Source organism: Neospora caninum, chromosome IX (assembly GCF_000208865.1).
Source record: "Neospora caninum Liverpool complete genome, chromosome IX".
NCBI lineage: Eukaryota > Apicomplexa > Conoidasida > Eucoccidiorida > Sarcocystidae > Neospora > Neospora caninum.
Genome location: NC_018390.1, coordinates 3,184,342 through 3,202,848, shown reverse-complemented (window position 1 = coordinate 3,202,848; position 18,507 = coordinate 3,184,342). Strand labels below are relative to the sequence as shown.

General features: G+C 53.0%; 3 protein-coding genes across 3 annotated transcripts; 1 reads left to right on the top strand and 2 right to left on the bottom strand.

Annotated features, from left to right (window-relative positions):
* Nucleotides 1–741: 741 nt before the first annotated feature.
* On the bottom strand, nucleotides 742–6,369 carry NCLIV_042310 (conserved hypothetical protein; the record flags this gene model as incomplete). The annotated part of the gene is made up of 11 exons (XM_003881148.1): nucleotides 742–825; nucleotides 1,253–1,309; nucleotides 1,427–1,660; nucleotides 2,203–2,286; nucleotides 2,560–2,761; nucleotides 3,023–3,100; nucleotides 3,371–3,540; nucleotides 4,070–4,165; nucleotides 4,615–4,827; nucleotides 5,195–5,322; nucleotides 6,285–6,369. The coding sequence occupies 11 exons, from the start codon at nucleotides 6,367–6,369 to the stop codon at nucleotides 742–744; spliced, it is 1,431 nt and encodes a 476-aa protein (XP_003881197.1).
* Nucleotides 6,370–8,638: 2,269 nt separating this feature from the next.
* NCLIV_042300 (uroporphyrinogen decarboxylase,related) lies at nucleotides 8,639–14,963 on the top strand (the record flags this gene model as incomplete). The annotated part of the gene is made up of 11 exons (XM_003881147.1): nucleotides 8,639–8,792; nucleotides 9,286–9,580; nucleotides 10,212–10,371; nucleotides 10,878–10,932; nucleotides 11,309–11,547; nucleotides 11,946–12,053; nucleotides 12,311–12,428; nucleotides 12,869–13,119; nucleotides 13,397–13,477; nucleotides 14,079–14,414; nucleotides 14,805–14,963. The coding sequence occupies 11 exons, from the start codon at nucleotides 8,639–8,641 to the stop codon at nucleotides 14,961–14,963; spliced, it is 1,956 nt and encodes a 651-aa protein (XP_003881196.1).
* A 964-nt stretch (nucleotides 14,964–15,927) lies between these two features.
* On the bottom strand, nucleotides 15,928–17,085 carry NCLIV_042296 (srs domain-containing protein; the record flags this gene model as incomplete). Its single annotated transcript, XM_003881146.1, has 1 exon — nucleotides 15,928–17,085. One exon carries the CDS (start codon nucleotides 17,083–17,085, stop codon nucleotides 15,928–15,930), a length of 1,158 nt encoding a protein of 385 aa, XP_003881195.1.
* Nucleotides 17,086–18,507: the final 1,422 nt, after the last annotated feature.

Below are 18,507 nucleotides of genomic sequence, written 5' to 3'. Positions count from 1 at the left end.
CAGTGTTCTTGCACACGCTCCGAAAATCACTTATTTGCAGATACCACCGTAGAGGCACATCATACAGGTCTAGGTATCCGCATGCCCGTACTTGCATACGCGTATGTACCCACACGTCCATGTGCATCTACACCCGCTTACACATGCACATGTGTTTGTAGAGATATATTGGCGCGCGTGCGGAAGCAGAGACGGCGCAGAGGGAGAATGAAAAACAAAACAGGGAGGATTTGAGTTGCGGTCATCAGCTGTCGCAGGTGTACAGCTTGTCTTTTTCTGTCTCAGGGGCAATGAGGAACGAAGAAGCTGGAGGAAGGATACCGGCGGCAGAGAAAAGCGAAGAACTACAGAAAATCCTCCTTGCACGGTGTTCTCACATGCAGCGACGGCACCAATAACTGAAGGAAACCACACCCGGTAAACAGTCCTTTCCGCTCCCTTGCATGCGTGCGCGTCTTCCTCACAACGGGTTGTGATTTTGGCGCTGCGTGTGTTCACCTCGACAGATGGAGATGCCCTGACGCGTCTTCGGTGGTCTTCTCTTTCCGGCACAAGATTTGCCCCACAGAGAGCACACAGGCATCGTCACCGGAGCACAGGAGAGGGAAGATGGGAAGGGGGAACGGGAAAAACGAGGAAAAGTGACGAGACGGAGACAGAGCAAACGGGCCGAAGCGGGATAGAAAAAGGCCGCGCCAGAACAGGAGGCCAGCCAAATGCAACGGAGAGGCACGTTTGTCTTCACATGCGATATTCCGGCTTCAGAATGATGAACTTTTGCTTGTCTTCCGTCGTCTCCATCTTGCAGATCTTGTGTACGACTTGCTGCAGAAAAGGAGAAAACCACCGGAAAACCCACGCGCTGTGGTCTAGAGGAGACACTCGGCTCAGGAAAGAGGCGAAGCGCAGAAAAACAGGGAGGGCAAAGGGGAAACTGCGGAAACTGCTTTTTAAACATTCCTAATGCCTCCAGAGAGCACACACAGCGACAAGGCGGAGAGAACAGGGGGGACGAAAAAAAGGGCGTATATGCGGAGGTCAATCCAAGTCGTCGGCAGAAAAGAAACACGGCCGGGGCCGAAAAAGAAAGGAAAAGCAAAGACACGGGGGAGTGGCCCATATCAGCAGGTGCCGGGGATATCGAAGGCGAGAACCGACAGACGCGCACAGGCCGACGCCCCGACCGCGGAGACATCCGGCACCCCCTTTGAAGGGGAAAGAAGAAAGGCAAGGGCAGGAGACCGAAACCCACCTGGATCTTCTTGAATTCTTCGTTCTTCTCCTTCACCTTGAACGCGCTCATAAAGTGCTGGGGAAAGAAGCACACAGACGGAAAAGCAGAAAAACGCGACACACATCCACCTAACGCCTCTCTGTAGCTTGCTGACACTCTCGACGCATGCCTGTTCTCTTCTTTCCACCTTACCTTCACGGTCATTCTTCCCATGTGTTGCTGCATGATTCGAACCACCCTGTTCTTGAGATCTGTGCCTTCGTCTCCCTTTTCTGCGCCTTGACTGGTCCCTCCCTTGGCCGACGCCGGCAGCCCGCCGTGCGGCGGTTTTGAGGTCGAGGCCGCGACGCTCCTGGAGGAAGACGCAGCTTCTCCCGCCTGACCTGGGCCGCCTGTGGAAGTGCCGCCTGAGCCTTCTTCTTCGTTCTGTGACACAACGAAAAGCACGCCACGGGGGCGACGCGCCGCCTCACGAGTGACGCCATCTCACAAGTGCTAGACCCTCGGAAACAGAGAACTTGCACAGGAGCAGCGCAGCAGCAACGCCAGACGCCCTAAAGACGGGTGTGCGGCAAAAAGACAAAACAGCGCTGGATTTCACAGAAGCCTACGACAGCCAGGGATTCCCCTTCGGTTTCGTTCTAGGTGTACCCTGTGGATTCCTGGAACTCGCCTGAAGAGCGCGAGGACACACGCCTTAGCGGCTAGGAGGACCAGGACTATTCGACGAAGAGCTGCGTGCTTCCGACACGCGAGAAAGAACGAGACTGCCTCATGCACGCACATGGGGGGAGGGGAAACGCCGAGCGAAGAGTCGCGGGAAAAGAGAAGAGACAGGAAAGTCTGCTCTCTGAGAGGTTGAGGAAATTACGCGAGTTTGCTGCTTGGCGCACCCTGATTCATCTTTTTTCACGCGCCCCCTTCTTCCTCTCGCCGGCTCGCCTGTCGACAATCAACGGGAAGCCTACCTCTTCGCCCTCGTCAGATTCAAACTGGTGCAACTCATCGTCTGCCTCGTCATCCTTTGCTTTGTCCAGCAGCGTCTTCATTTGCTGGGAGAAAGAGACACCAAAGAAGCAGACACGACACAGACAGACTCTTGGCTTGAGCCGACACGCACGCTTCCCTACACACATATATATATATATATATATATGTCTCGCCCTTTGATAGTCTTTCGATGGCGCCTCTCTCCTTCATTCAAGCCCCATCTTTCTCTCTGTGCGTGTCGGTTTTCCTGTTCTTTTTGCGGCCTTCTCGCGAGTTGCGACGTCGCTGTCTCGTGTTGGCGCTGGACGTGTCCTTTGCGCTGCTCTCGCTCTTACCTGTCCGTAGTTGGTGAGATCCTCGTCGGCGACTCCAGCTTCGTCGTCCGTGGCGACGAGGTCGTCTGCCTCACCGGCGAGGTCTTCGCCATCTGCGCCTTGGTTCTTCACTTCTGTCGCGATGTCGTCTTCGTCGTCGCTCTGCATCTCCTCAAAATCCCAGTCGACTTCGGCCTGCCGGAGCGCCGTCACACTCAACGCCCTGACGCAGAGGCACAAAAGCGACAGAGAGAGACAGAGCTCGCCGAGAGGCTCCGCAGCCGAGCGACAGCGTGCATGCGCGAAGCGCGGTTGAGCGGCAACGCACGAAACACGGACCAGAAAGAGAGAAAGAGGCAAAGAGAGGGTATGCGGCGCAAAGGCGAGAGGGGACAGCCAAGAACCGCTGCCCCTGGATGTCACTGGAGAACCCGCGTGCTTCCCCCCACAGGCGACAGCCTCCTTTTTCAAGGTTCAGACTCACGAATCAATGTACTCGTTCAGCTTCTGGTGCTGGCCAGCCTTCTGCCGCAGAAGCTGCTTCATCCGCTTTTGCTTTTGCCTGTTTGCCACACGCAAACATCGACGAACACGTGGGAAAAAACATGTGGCAAGAACGCGGGGCAGCGTTAAAGAGACGAATCATAAAGGCAGAGTGGCGCACTGCGACAAAAAGAGAGGGGACGAGTGAAAGACGCGTCTAAACAGCGAACTAGAAAGCGAACTCCCTTCGCGATGACGTGACCCCACCCTCTCTTGGAGTTTTCTCCTTTTCTCCGGCCGTTCTCCTGTCTGTCGCTGCTTGATTTGCAGGGCCGTCGCGCGGTCTTACCGTCTCAGCCCCAGTTCGTCGTCCTCTCTGTCAGAACCTTCTCTGCGCGTTTCCTTAACCGCATCTTTTGCGCCTCCCCTCTCGCCATCTTCGTCGCTCTCTGCGCCGGTGCGCCGCAGCTGCGCAACCCGAGCGGCGAGAGCGGCGTCTCGCGTGGCTTTCACTCGACTCTGGAGACAAGGAACACACGAAAAAGAGACAGGAAATAAGAGAGAGACACCCAAAGGCAGAGACAGAGAAGTGGTGAGGAGAGCAAAGCTAGTCACTGCGGAAGAGACGCACACAAGAAAGAGTGACGCCCCTGGGAAAGAGAAAAAGGAAGGGATCGAGAAAGGAAAGACAAGATCTGACCATCTCTCGACTCACGTCTCCAAAAAGAGGTTAATGTCGATGCGTGTTATGTCTATTTCCAGTGAGAACCGCTAAGCTCCACACCCCTCATCTGTTTCTCAACACATAAACAAATATGTATACAAATATGTATATATATATATATATATATGTATATATACATATGTGTATATGAATAGATCTGCATCACACGTACAGGTAGATTCAGCTAGAGAGGCAGGCCGTAGACGCATTTTGCAAACACCCGACCAAAAACGGTGAACAGGTCCTCACTTCATGCGCGCCTTCGCGTGGCTCAGTTTGTAACGGGTTTTGTAACTCGGTTCATTTTTTTTCGCATTTGCTTACTTGGAGTTCTGCATCCTCAGCTGTCGGCGCGCCCTTGGCGGCCACCATCCGGTCAAAGTTTACCCAGCCGCTGATCGGCAGCACTTCGACGAATTCCTGAGAGGCGGGAAAACGTGGGAAACAGCGGCAACACTGATCCCCTCTGACCAAGAGAAGGAGGACAAGCAGGAGACGGACGAAAGAGAAGACAGAGACAGGGCGGAGCCCGCGAAAGAGACAGCTTGCGCACAGCCCACACAGTATATACACACATATGGACATGCCTACAGAGTTGTGTGTGTGAATGTAGGCACATCGTATCTCTATCTCTCTTTGAGACGTGTACATTGCACATGAGAAAATGTTGACGAGATAGGATGCTTTGCATGAAGATGGACAGGGATGGAGACACAGATGAAGAGAGACACCTGAAAAGAGCCAGTATGGCGGTCGAAGGACGCGCGTTGTTTGATCAGAGAGAGGTGAAAACCCGTAGAGATGCAGAGAGAAAGAGACAACAAGGAGGTTCGAAGAGAGAAGAAATCTTGCTCGATATCTGCTCGCACCTTGCCTTGCACGAGGAGAAAGAAGCAGTCTGCGTTGACGTCACTCGGCTTCGAGACGAAAACTTTCTGCTTTTTGCACGCGTTTCCTTCCCCCTTCGCATCCCCGTCGTTTTGTCCCTCCTCGCCCAAGTCTGACGAGTCGCGAACGCGCCATGGAGCCGCCTTTTCGCCTTCGACTCGCAGGTGCGCGTTGTTCTCTTCGCCAGGAGGCAGCTGTGTGGCGAGGGCAAGAGACAGAAAGTCGGGAAAAAAAGAGAGAAAGTAGAGAAAGAGGAAAGGGAACGTAGAAAGAGGCGCGGAGGACGAGCGACGCGTGGAGCAAAGACCGCAGTGGTGGAGAACAGAAAACAGAGTCGAAGAAGATAACGCGAGACAGCTTCCAAGCGTGGAACCCAGCACACTCACACGCAGAGAAGAGCGAGAGCCTGCGCATGCAGTTGGGAGGCTGTTTTTGCTTGCCGCACTTGCACTCTACGGGATCTTGCGCAGGTGAAAACTCTATCTAATACATTTGGTCTATCATCTTTATACCGCTCGGAAGTTTCCTTGTCCGAATCGAGAAAAACGTGTGGAAACCCACCACGGGAATGTCTTGCTGAATGGAAATGGGCTGCCGGAGAGCAGCGAGCGCGTCGGGGAATCGAGCAATGAGGAGCGGTCGCGCGCGATTGAGGCCGCTGAGTCTCAGTCGGTCACGAGGCTGGGCGACTGCAAGCGCGCAAAAAATCGGGAGCGCGCGACAGCAAGGGAAAGAGAAGAAAAGAAAACGCATTCGGCGGGAAAACGCAGGCGAACACGAGCCTGGAGAGAAGACAAGAGACGGCGGGAAAGAAGACAGCGCGAGCGAGGCGACGAAAAAGAGGCCGACGAAGCGGCGGATACAGAACGGGGGAAACCAGAGGAAGATTCGAGGGACAGAAAAAGACAAGAGTTGCAGGCAAAACAGCAGAAGAAGAAACTCGACAAGCAGCGGCGGGATTACGTGAGAACGGAGTGGGGATCCAAAGACAAAAAGAGACACCAAGGAGGGCTTAGAACTCCAGAAATATGGAAGAAGAGGGATCCAGAAAGAGATACAGATGGATTTATCGGTAGGGATAGATATACCGTGAGAAGAGGGTAGAGATAGAGAGACATGTAGACACATGGATATATATATATATATATATATATACATATACATATATATATATATATATATACATACATACATACATACATACATACATACATACATACATACATACATACATACATACATACATACATACATACATACATACATACATACATACATACATACATACATACATACATACATACATACATACATACATACATACATACATACATACATACATACATACATACATACATACATACATACATACATACATACATACATAGAGAGATAGATATACGGAGAAATAGTTGAAGATATGTATGGTGAGATAAAGCAAGATAAATATAGATATATATCGATGGAGAGACAGAGACGGAGATGGAGCGAAGAGGGACAGTGGGAATGAGGCTGAGCATGCGAGGGAAGATGCGAGAGAAAACAGCGGTGCGAAAAGAGGAGAGAACACGGGGGGGGGGGGGAGGGGACGCGGCGGTGAAACGAGCACGGGATTCCAAGGTTTTTCGCGAACAGAACGAAAAAGACTTACGACCAGAGGCGATGATGTTTTGAACTTGATCGTCGAAGGAGACATACGATGCAGATGCAGTCGCGGGCGCAGCGGCTTCTTCCATTGGCGGCTGAAGCAAGCGGAGCGCGGAAAGGAAAGCGAAACGACGAGAAATGAAGAGCATAAAGAGTGGGGGGACAACGGAGAGAAACGAGGGAAGCGAGACAGCCTACATATATCGCAGAAGGGACGGGAAGCGAAGACTGCCTCAAGTCACGCAAAAGCACTTTTTTGCGTCTTTCCTGCGTTTTCCTTCTTCTCCTTCTTTGACTGTTTCCAAGACGCTTCGAATCCTGTTTCTTTCTCCTGTCCCGGCGCCGCCTGTGTTCATAGATCGGCCTTTGTCCTCCATGTGCTTTGCCTTTTCCTCTCTTCCTTCTTCTGCCAGTTTCGCCCCCCTCCTCCCGCGCGAGTTCCCCTCTCTTCTTTTTCTCCACCGACGCAGTTTTTCTCTTCCTCTTCCGTGTACCTGGGAGACGGCGCCGCCCCGTCGGCTCGGACGCCCGAGGCGGCTCTCAGCTTCTCGCTTGAGTCCCCTTCCTGCGAGGGGACGCAGTGGAATCGCTTCTTCCTTCTCTGTTTTTGGAGACGGCGAGAAAACTTGCCTGCGAATCCTCGGCGTCGGACCCAACGGCCCGCTCGCAGGGCTCGGCCGAGACGCTCGACTATTCGTCAACATTTTGTCTCATGCAACTAAATTTATGTATATACATATAAAATACATATATATATATATATATATTTATATTTATATGCTTCAAAATTTTTAGTCGCTGTTACAGATGTACACAAAATACGAGATAACACGTACTACCTATGTCTCTACATATATATAGATATAGATATAGATATTTCCATCTATGTATGTGTGGGTAGGTGGCTCAGTGAAAGAAGAGGTGCGCACGAGGGGGGAGGGACGAGGATCAAGCTCGAGGTGAAGAAGGAGGCGAGAGAAAAAAGCGAGAAAACTGAAGGAAGCGAGAGAGAAGAGCGGCTGTGTGTCCCGTCTGCGAGCAGAAAAAGGCCTTGTGTGACAGAAGTTTTGAGAGAGGTCCGGATACACCTGAGGCCTCGCCGAAAGTAAGGAGAGGAGAAGGAAGGCGCTCGGTAGGGGACGTTTAAAAAGTGAGAGAAAAGAAGCCGCGGGCGCGAAACTTGCAGCGAACCCAACGCGAGGAGACACGGTGCAACGTCTGCTCGTTCTTTGGCCCGTGCGGAGAAACGCGTTTTTCTTCCTTTCTGCTTTCGGCCACTTTCTGTGTTCCGTTACCCTCTTTCTTTGCACGCACACTCTCTGAAAAAACCACCGACGAGCGCGAACCAAAAAATCGACAGCTGAGCCTTTGTTCCTCTGGTTTTTCTGGAACCGAAGGAGGTCGAGAAGAAAACCCACGAGGAGAGACAGGAGAAAAACGAGGAGAGACAAAAAGAAAGCGCAGCGAAAAAACAGCAGAGAGCGCGAGAAGCAGTCGAGTGTCTAGACACAAAACATGCGGCTCTTCCCGGAGTTTTTGCGTTGTCGAACAGAAGACCGAGCGATGGAAACGGGAGCCTGGGAAAGTGTGCCAGGAAACGCGTCTACTGAATCGCCTCTTTTGATGGATCGCCGCCTAAATGGGGATGCTCAAGTCTAACGCGAACCGAAGATTCGTTATTTTCGAATCCTTGTAAAGAGAAAGACTGCCTCGTTTTTTATCTGCTGACAAAGAGCAGAACGTACGCAGCCACTCCACGGCGCCGGCGGGTCGCGATGAGGACCTGCGCTTCTCTGTGCATGCGCAAGAATCCAGAAAGACGAGCTGAAGAGGAGAGAAGAGAGATGCAAAAAAGGAGAGAAAAGAGAAACGGAGGAGTGAAATACGTTATCTGTCTTTCAGCACGTCCTCCAGACCAGCCGGCCGTTGTTCCCGTCTTTTCTCGGGGGCGTTTGCGCGCGAGAAAACTGCGCTGTGCGGCAGGTGTCGAGACACCCAGGAGAGACAGCGAGACAGCGAGAAACGCCGAGACATGTGCGATTCCTGTGGGAGTGTGAACAAACACGAACGGGACAGGAGACAGAAACAGGCGTCAACGGCCGCCAGAAAAGAGGCACAGACCCTGGGGGAGGGATTGGCGAAAACGCGCGAGGAAGGAGCGATGTGCGAAAACTCGCGACTGTGTGTCTGTGCCCCTGGCCGGTCGGTTTCGAGAACGGCAGAGACAGGAACCACGGTCTCTCTCGCGCGAAATTTCGAGTCAAAGACTCTCCACCCTCTGAAAGAGGGTAACCCAGTCCTGATTGCTTTCTTGGGGGGCCGAGTGTCTGTTACTGCTTCTGCGCTTTCGCGTTCCAAATGCACAAAGGCCCGCGTATCGCCTCTCGCAAACAGAGAAGCGCGAACCTGGTACACAGACACCCGACCGCAGGCAAAGACGAGCGATGCAAAACTCGTTGTTCTTTAACAGGAAAAAAGGATATCTTATTCGGGGCTGGAGAGAGACTAAAAGGTCGGTTTCGCCCGTGGACGGCCTTCGCCTCGGCACCCTTCGACGACGAGAAGCGAGATTTCGAAGAAGCGGGATTTCTGAGGTGTACATACACCTCGGGATTCCGGTGTAGCGCGAGACGCATTCGTTCCTGCGCGTTCCTCTCGTCTGCCTCTCTGCTTCTCTCGCTCCACTGATTTTCCTGTTCTTTACTTTCGAAAGCCGCACGCCTCTGTTTACCTCTCTCTGCAAATCCGCCATCATTCCTTTGGACTTTCGTCGTTCTCTCTGCCAAGAATGCAGGCGCCCTCGTCCTCTTCTCCGCTTCTTCCTCATGAGAGAGAGTCCTCCTTTCCCCCAAGGCTGAGGAGATTCTTCTCTGCACCTTCCATCTCTGGTTCGCGCATCTGTCCCCGCGCCAAGGGGTCTCGCACGCGTGGCCTTTGCTCTGCCTCGCCTGCTGTCTTTCTGTGTTTTTCTGTCGCTCTGTTTCCTTTTTTCCCCGCGTCCCCAGCCTCCCATCATCCGCTCGCGGCTTCGCCGGGGTCAACGGCAGGCGGGGGCGCTTCCTGGCGAGGCCCGGGTGTACAGACAGCTCTCGCGTACAGCATTTCGGAGGACAAAACCGGGGCAGGAAGCCAATCGCTGACGCCTCCTGTCTCCGGTGTTTCTCTCTTTGGCAGCTTGCCATCTGCTGCAGGGACCGTTCAGACAGAGCGACGCCCGCAGCACAGTCTTTCCGGCGCTTCGGGGAGCGAAGGACAAAAGGAAAGGAAAGAGGGAGGCGAGGACGCTTCTGCCCAAAGAGAGTACGTGCCTGTGGCGATTTCCCCAACGGCGAAAAGCAGGAGCACGACGGAGAAGCAGGGAGAGAAAAGGGACGCAGAAGCGAAGGATACAAAGGCTTCTGCACGAGGAAAGGGGGAGGTGAACAATCCACTTTTTATCTTCTCCCTCGTATAAGGCGGAGTCGCTGTGAAGGGGAGACGCGCCTCCGCTGTCAGGGGGCGAGGCCGTGTTGCCGGCTGCAGCCCGAGGTGCTCTGCAACAGAGTGTCGCTTTGTGGGAGGGAGAAGACGTGGATGCTGGCGTGGAGAACAAACCGATGGGATGTTCACAAAAGCAGGCTCCACTCTGGTTGCAAACTGTTCGAGTATCCGCTGCGAAAGAAGAGACACGTCCCGACGTGTCTTTCTCCTTTGCTCTTGGGTGTTTCTCCCCGCGTCCCTCTCTCCGTCCTGTCCTCTCGTTTTTTTTTTTAGGTTAATACTCTTTCCTTTCTCTGGGCTTCTGTTTCTCGCGTCCTCTTCTCTCGTGTTCTCTGTGTTGTTTTGTCTCTTGTTCTCTCTCCCTTCGTTTCCTCGCCTCCTCTCACTCTCTGTTCCTCCCGTTTGCCCTCTCCCTGTCTCCTTTTTTCTCGTAAACTCGCGTTTGCCTCAGGTGGACGGAGTCGGAGAAGGAGCAACTCCTGGCCTCGTCTCTCGGGTTTTTTCCCGGCGGTATCCGATCCTTCTTCTTCCCCAAAGGCGATCTAGGGATTCCGATGGAAACCGCCAGAGGCGAGCGAAGCGACGGCAGCGCACCGCCCGTTCTCTACACGGTAACTCGACGTGCTGTCGTTCGGCGAGGAGTCAAACGCGGAAGCTTTGGCCTCGAGAGCCGACACTGCGCGCTGGCAAATGGAGGCCGACGCGCCGGCAACGTTGTCTGTGGAGAGGGCGACTCAGGCAGCTCGAGAGAGAAAGACGTTCACGCCACACGCAGCCGCAGGGACAGACACGCACGCGTCTGTGGATATCCAGCTAGGCAGATAGCGAGAGCATGCATATCAACAGGTAGCTCAAGAGGGGGATTAGGATGCGGAGCGGTAGGCAGATGTCCGTAGGGAGGTATGTACAGCAGTTGATGGTGAATCGTGCTCGAGAGCAGGCAGACCAACACGGGGTAGAGAGGTGTAATCGTACTCACCTGAGTAGGCCCCCAGGTCAGACAGGTACAGCCGTTTCTTCCGAGAGAGTCTTTGCAACTCTCATCCATTCTCATACTGCTCTTCCGTGACTCGAGTTTCTCCGATTTTTGGGGGGTCTCTTGTTGCTCTGCTTGCAGCTGACGCCTGAGGACGACAGGGCCTTGATTCGGTCGCAACGGTTAGCTTACAAAGGTGAGCCTCTTGTTTCGTTTCTCTCCGTGTCAGCGTCACCACGATGCTCCTTTTTCTCTTTTCGTCCAGCTTCCATTTCCGCCAGCAGCCGCGCGCCTCGTCTTTATTCGTTCCCACCCCGTGTTCAACACCTTGTTCCCTTTCTGTCTCCTCTTTACCTCTCTTTTTTCTCCGTTTTCCGACTCCGGACAAAATCACGCGAAGCGTCGCGTGCTGCCTCGGCGTCCATCCTTTGGAGGAAAATAAATTTCACGAGTTTCTTTCGATTGGCTGTTCCCTGCACGTGCGTGTCTTCGTCGTGGGGATCTCAGCCTGTCTCGCTTTTTCCCCCGTTCTTTTCTCTGGCCCCTCGCCGGTTCGATCCGGTTCCTCGCAGCCAATCCCAGAGAGGCGTGCGTGAACGACAGCCTCCGACGTGCCGCATTAGGGCCGGAGCGCTACGCGCGTCTCGTCGAGAAGAAGGCCGAGCTTCCTAGTGCAGGACATGGTGGCGAAAACAAGGACCAGAAGACGGCGGAGGAGCACTCCCTCCTCACTCCCGTATGGATGATGAGACAAGCTGGAAGATACTTACCTGAATTCCGCAACATGCGGCGCCAGCACGGATTTCTCGAGGTATGCACGAGAAACTGAGGTGTACGTACACCTCAGCAACCGCCTGAAAGCACTTTAGGATGCGATGTAGACGCGCCTGAGAAAGCGCAGGTGCGTCGGCCGCAGCCGATGGCCTTTGCGTGCACCTTAACTGCGCGTTTGTTTCCGTGTTCCGTGCTTGCCCTCTGGCCGGTTTCCCGTGCTGTAAAACAGTGGCAGCGGAGGGATGCCGAGAGCCCAATGAGCTTTCACCTGAAGCGATTCACGACAGCTTTGGAAGCGCGGCTTCCGCAAAACTTCAATGCTGCTTGGTTTTCCCGGGTTGATGAACCTCTTCGTCTACCCGAGCGTCGCGGACTGTCGTGCCACTAGGGTTTTGGGTTTACAGCGTCCAGCGTGTGTGTTTTTCGGGTTTCCAGGTGTGCCGAGATCCTCGTCTCGCCTCGGAGCTCACCCTGCAGCCCTACCACCGGTTCCCTCAACTGGACGCCGTCATTATTTTCTCGGATATTCTCGTCATTCCTGAGGTACCACTTCAACCAGTTTGTCTCTACAACTCTGCACAAACACGGACGTACATGCCCGCGGGCCTTGTATTCTAATGTGCTTCTCTTCATTCATATATATATATATATATATATATATGTATTGCATGTGCGCACACAGCGGGAGGGACAGATGCGTTTTTGTATCTCTTTCCCATAGATGCTCTTACCCTTGTTTTTGCATTCACAAACAAGGAAAAAGGTGAGGCCGGCGGATGCTCTCGTGTGTGTGTCGACAGGCCATGGGGATGAAGCTGTCGATGGAAGAAGGCGTCGGCCCACGGTTTGCGTGGCGCATTGAGAGTCCAGCAGACATCAAGAAACTCACCTTAAAGCCCGACATCGAAAACACCCTCGGTACTGTTCGATGCCCCCATATACCACTTACATTTAAACGATAGACAAGCACACATGCGTACATGCAATTGAAGTGTATACTGCACTGAGATGTCACATGTATCTGCTCGCATATATATATATATATATATATATATATATATATACCTGTAAGAGGAGGCAGTTGTAGCACGAATGTACAGTCCTACCCCGTTTTTGTGGAAAGTCGTGTTCTTGTTTTTGGTCATTGCGGCCGTTACACACAGCACGAATGTGCGTATATAGAGACATACATGCATGCGTATGACTGTATACTTGTACATGTGTGCATGCATATACGTATATATGTGGGCATAGGTATCTGCAGATGTGCAACGCAGGAGATGCGCCCCTCTTTAGAGTCTAACTACAAATAAAAGACATTCTTTCAGCCTCCCCAGGACTTGTTTCTCTTTCCTCAGGCTATGTCTTCGACGCGGTCTACGTCACCTCTCAGCGCCTGGCCGGCGGCATTCCGCTGATTGGTTTCTGTGGAGGTCCCCTGACACTTTTGACTTACATGGTCGAGGGTGGAGGAAGCAAAACATGGCGCCGTGCCAAAAAATTCATCTACGAGGAGCCAGAGGCAACCCACACCCTTCTCCAAGTTATCTCGGATATCTGTGTCGACTACCTCGTGGGCCAGGCTGATGCCGGAGCTCAAGTGCTGCAGGTGAGGGACGAAACGCATGCGCATAAGAATATACATATCCATATCTACATCGGTGGATATATATATATATATATATATGTATATATAAATGTATATATGTAATAAGGAAAGTACATGTAATGCGCGTACGTTTGCGTGCATTTATGCCTATCTAAATCTAGATGTGTGCGGAGATGGACACCTGCAGATATGCGTCCAGGTACCCCGAAGGGAAGAGAAAGGCAATCATAAGAACTGGACAGCATTCTGAGTGTTTCTGTTTTCGTCGGTTCCTCAGGTTTTTGACACGAACGCTAGCCAGTTCGCCGCCGACACGTACGACGAAATCGGAGCACCGTTCCTTGCGTCCATTGCTGAGGTATGTGCACACGCAGAAAGGGAAAAGCGACATGGGCTGCTGTCCTCTTCTTCCGTCTCTTTCTCCTTTTCCGAAATCCTCTCTGATTTGCGTTCGCGGCGCCCTCTTTTCTCTCGGCCTCGCCTCTCCGCACCCGAAAGGACGGAGACTGTGGCGAGCCCTACAGTTTCTGTGTCACGTGCAAAGAAGCTCCTTTTCGCCTTGGACATGAAAATTCAGTTCGCGGTCCGCAGGTCACTTCCGCGGCTGGGACAGTTGACGCAAGTCGGCGGGAGTCCGCTCGCTTTTGCGTGTATCAGCCGAATAATTCCCACATTTCCCGCATACAAAAGTTTGGAAAAAAAGCTGCTCCAGTTCCCAAAAAAGCCACGGACGCGGTTCACGCTCTTCGCACAGGAAACAGGGAAAGTCTCTCGAGTCGACGCTCTGCTCCGTCGAGCACACTTGCTTTGCACTTCGTGACCTCGGGTGGAGGCGTAGCTGCGGCCACCGCGTCTGTACAGAAGACGAGATGCAAGACGAATGCACGGATGAGGCATAAAATAGGACTCCTGTCTTCTCTACGAACCTGGCCTGTTTTCGGGGTTTTCGACTTTTGCAGAGAGTGAAGGAGCGGCGACCTCACGTGACGATGATCGCGTTCCCGAAGGACCGACCGTCGCCGGTCTTTGCCGACTCGGCCTTCGACGTGATTTCTTTGGGGTCTTCGGCAGAGATCGACAGCATGCAGCGCCGTTTCTCGGGGAGACGCGAGACGGGGAAAAGTGGCGAGGCAGCGGAGGGCGCGGAAAGCCGCGGAACTTGCTCTGGGGAGGCCGGCGAGAGGAGAGACCGAGACAACGGAGAGCGAGCGGACGGCAAAGCGCTGCAAGGCAATCTCGATCCGCAGATCTTATATACGGATATTGCCACGATCAAAAGAGAGACGGCCAAAATGGTAAGTACACAGAAGGGGAGAAAGAAAAGAGGCGAGAACGGACCAAACAGTTTAGACCGTTTTCTCAAGGGGAGTTGAATCTATGAGAAAGAGCTCTTCATCGCCCGTACCCCGCATGACTCCGTGGCGTCCCTCCCGTTCTACCCTTTGTAGAGCCTCAACGGCGCGGGCAGTCGAAGCGTCTTTCCTGCTGCGTTGATTCCTTCTTCCGCTGTTGCCTTTGTCCGAGCAGGAGGCTCGCACAGGAGGGTCAGCTTCCAGTCTCTGGCGAGCGCGCTGAGGCTTCACGTTTTCGTTTTTCCCTCTAAAGTATCCAGAGCTGGCGCCGAAGGAGACGTGCACGCATGCTCTTGAGAAGCTCGATCTGTCTCTGCTGTCCGTGTACCACAGATTCGCCGGTTCGGCGTTGGCCGCCACATTGCGAATCTCGGCCACGGGATGGAGCCTGAGATGAGTCCTGAGCATGCCCAGGCGTTCATTGAGAGCGTGAAGGAGGCATCGGCGGCGTATCTGCGAGAACGGGAGGCGAGGGAAGAGAATTCCGTTTAAAGAAAAACAGACATGCGACATACTGGGGAAGTGCGTCACAACAGGAGACTCTAAAGACAGAGGTCCCCGGGAGCTCAACCACATCGCTCTCTCGGCGGGACGGGGGACAAGACGTGCATTCCATGTCTCTGCCCAGCCCCCGCAGCTCCTTAACAGAAGGGTGTACACGGACACTCTCACGTTCACTAGAAAGCAAGATACCCAACGTAGGGAGTTCTCAGTCCGCAGCGGGGGTTTTCAAATCCTTTACGCATGTTGTAATGTGTAGACCTTGACGTATTGCGTAGAAGTTTTTTTGTAGAGAAGAATGCTTCAGTCCCCCAGACCTCACAAACCGTATTCATGTGGGGTAGCGCTGTAAACACCTTCTAGAGTCCGTGGGCCTGCTTCATGTGTGCCAACAAAAAAGACGAAGTGTTTGCCAGATACCGATTGAGCGCTACTCTTCTACACAGTGTTGCCGCGTCTGCCTGTTAACGTGGTGAAGGGTTTCCTTTCTGAGACACCCTGTCAGGCTCCTTAACGATTGTTGTCAATACGATGACAGCCTTCACGACTGCATCGTAAAAGCGGTTCCGTTAAGGGGTCATCAGATGGAAAGAGGTGTGGCAAAACTTAGTCATTATCGGCCGCAGAGCAACCGGGTGCCGATTAAGGAAATGATTCTATTCCGATGTAGAGATTCGAGCCATCGTTTCGTCGTGTCGTTTTTATTCGAAGAACATCTAATGAGACCGACCGCACAGCGGACCGTTGTGATTCTGGCCTGGATTCATCACCACCGCCGTGTAGTTAGGCGCTCCGGGTATAATGGTACTCAGGCTGATGTGTCCGAAATGTGTTCAGCCCAAGGCATCTAGCGCTGCCACACGAATGCAGCAGAACTACCCGTGGACTAGCGCAGCATGAAGCATCCCTGACTAGACCGTTAGAACACGAATGTGCCTGACGTGATAAACTCCCTTCACATGGCATGGACCAACGCAGAAATGATGGCGACGGCTCCCGCAGCCACGGATGCCTTTATCCCGTACATTGCTGCAGATGAGCTGTTTGACGAAGCCTCAATCGTCACCAGCACTTTACAAACAGTTGAGGGATCTGTTTCACTACGCTGGCCTGTCTTGGAAATCTCTCTCTGCTGGCACCCGACCATAATATTTGCTGGCTCTTCTGGGAAATCGGTCGGCGGAATCTGCAGTGTGTAAGATGAGTTTTCGGTTTTTTGCCACCATGTGTCCTGGTATGTCGTGAGGACGGAAGTGTAGTCTTTCAGTTGGCAGTCACTGGTGGTCCCACTTTCTGAGGTATCGCAGTATTGGTGCTGGTACGAGCTCGGCATAATTTCTCCGTCATTCCCGCAAACCAGTGTGAACGCATTCTGAGACGGGCTCAGCGTGATGGTCTGAGGTTCCTTATTGCTACTCGTTCCGTAAGCGCAGATGACGGTCTGGCCTTTCTTTGCACTTGCTCTTGCCGCGACCGTTACAGTCACCGTGCACTGGTCCTTGTTCCCATCTGTTTTAATACATCCGACAACGAACTTCTTGTCAGTATATGGGAAGTTCTCCTTCGGGACTGTTAGCTGCTTAGTAGTGCAATCTTTCAAGGTCTCGGTGGTGTCCGCCGACCAGGTGACTTTTTCTCCGGGTTCGACAAGAATATCGCTGAGTTTGATACATGCACTGCTGCTGGTTGATGAACCGCACTGATGCAACGCGGTAGAGTCGCCTGAGCAGACTTTCTCGCCGGCAAGTTGTTCGGGAGCGCATTGAAGATCCGTTTTTTGGCAGCCGACCAGCAACACATTTTGTTCTTCCGAAAGGGTTGCCGCAAGGGTTTGTGGTGCTTTATCGGTTTTATCGCACCTGCACTTGGTAGCTCCATGTTCTGTGTCCACCACACAATTTGATTTTGGTGTTTCCTCTGCCGCTCGAACACTCGAGAAAAATGACGGGCCGTCATAGTGCATAGACGTGCTTGCAAGAAGTACCAGTAGAGTCACTCCCATTCGGAAATTGTGTGACAATTTCCGTTGTGCCCCGTAATTCAGAGACATCTTCGACGTCGTTGTCGTCGTACCCTGCGAATGCGCGCACCACGAGATCGAGCCTCGTGTCATATGGCTACAATACAGCAAGTCACGTCCGAGCGGATCAGCGTGCGACTCCCGTCAACTGGTGGTAGACTGAGATCTATCACGTGCTCTGATCTTCCAGAGTAACACGCCCGTGTATCTTCGAGGAAGTCGTGAGAGCATGTGATTTTCTGAAGCCCCAATGCAGTAGGGCTGTTGACGGGGTCGGGTCTCAAAGTCGGGGAACAATTGGGGAGCGCCTGATGACGCCGGTGGGAAGACGTGCTTTCTGCATGCAGCGGGCCCGCTAGCGGGTGCTAGCAGGTCCCTTCTCCACGATTACATTTTCTGAGGCTGTGGTGGTGGTGGAGAGAGTAGTTCGTCCTCTGAAAGGAAGGAAACGCTTTTATGAGTTCAGGTTTACCGCGTCATGCTTCGAGTTGTTGATGTTTGTCGCCTGGCGGCAGCCGCCGCGCTCACGACAACCCCTGACCGTTACTGAATCGTTTCTTGGTCGTGGCTCTGTACACGTGATTTGGATCTTTTCCTTTGCTAGCTTCGACACTGTAGCGGAAGGCAGCTTGTGTGGATCAAGACACCTGGTTAGTGCACACCTTCGACTTTCAAGGAGTCCTTCGCTCTCTGTGGAGACGGAAGGTGGCGAGGGAATGTCTTGTTTCTCACGGCCGACCAGCTGAGTTTGAGTTGACCTCCTTTGCTACATGCCTCGGACCTATTTCGAACGTTGCTAGGGCGCGCAGCTCCTTAACAGCAAGGTGCGCACGGACACTCTCACGTTCACTAGAAGGCAGGATACCCAACGTAGGGAGTTCTCAGTCCGCAGTGGGGGTTTTCAAATGCTCTACTCACGTCGCGATGTGTAGACCACAGCGTTTTGCGGAGCAGTCTTTTTGTAGAGAAGAATGTTCCCGTCTCCCAGCCCTCACAGACCATATTAATGTGGTGTAGTACTTTAAAGACCTTCTAGAGTCCGTGGGCCTGCTTCGTGGGTGCCAACAACAAAGACGAAGTGTTTGCCAGATACCGATTGAGCGCTACTCTTCTACCCAGTGTTGCCGCGTCTGCCTGTTAACGTGGTGAAGGGTTTCCCTTCTGAGACACCCCGTCAGGCTCCTTAACGATTGTCGTCAATACGATGACAGCCTTCACGACTGCATCGTAAAAGCGGTTCCGTTAAGGGGTCATCAGATGGAAAGAGGTGTGGCAAAACCTAGTTATTCTCGGCCGCAGAGCATCCGGGTGTGCATTACGGAGGTGATTCCGTTCAGATGTAGAGAGCCGAACCTTCGTTTTGCATTTATTCGGAGAACACCTGATGAGACCCACCGCTCAGTGGTCCGTTGTGATTCTGGATTAGATTCACTACCACCGCCGTGTAGTCAGGCCCTCCGGGTATAATGGTACTGAGGCTGATGTGTCCGAAATCTGATCGGCCCAGGAAATCTA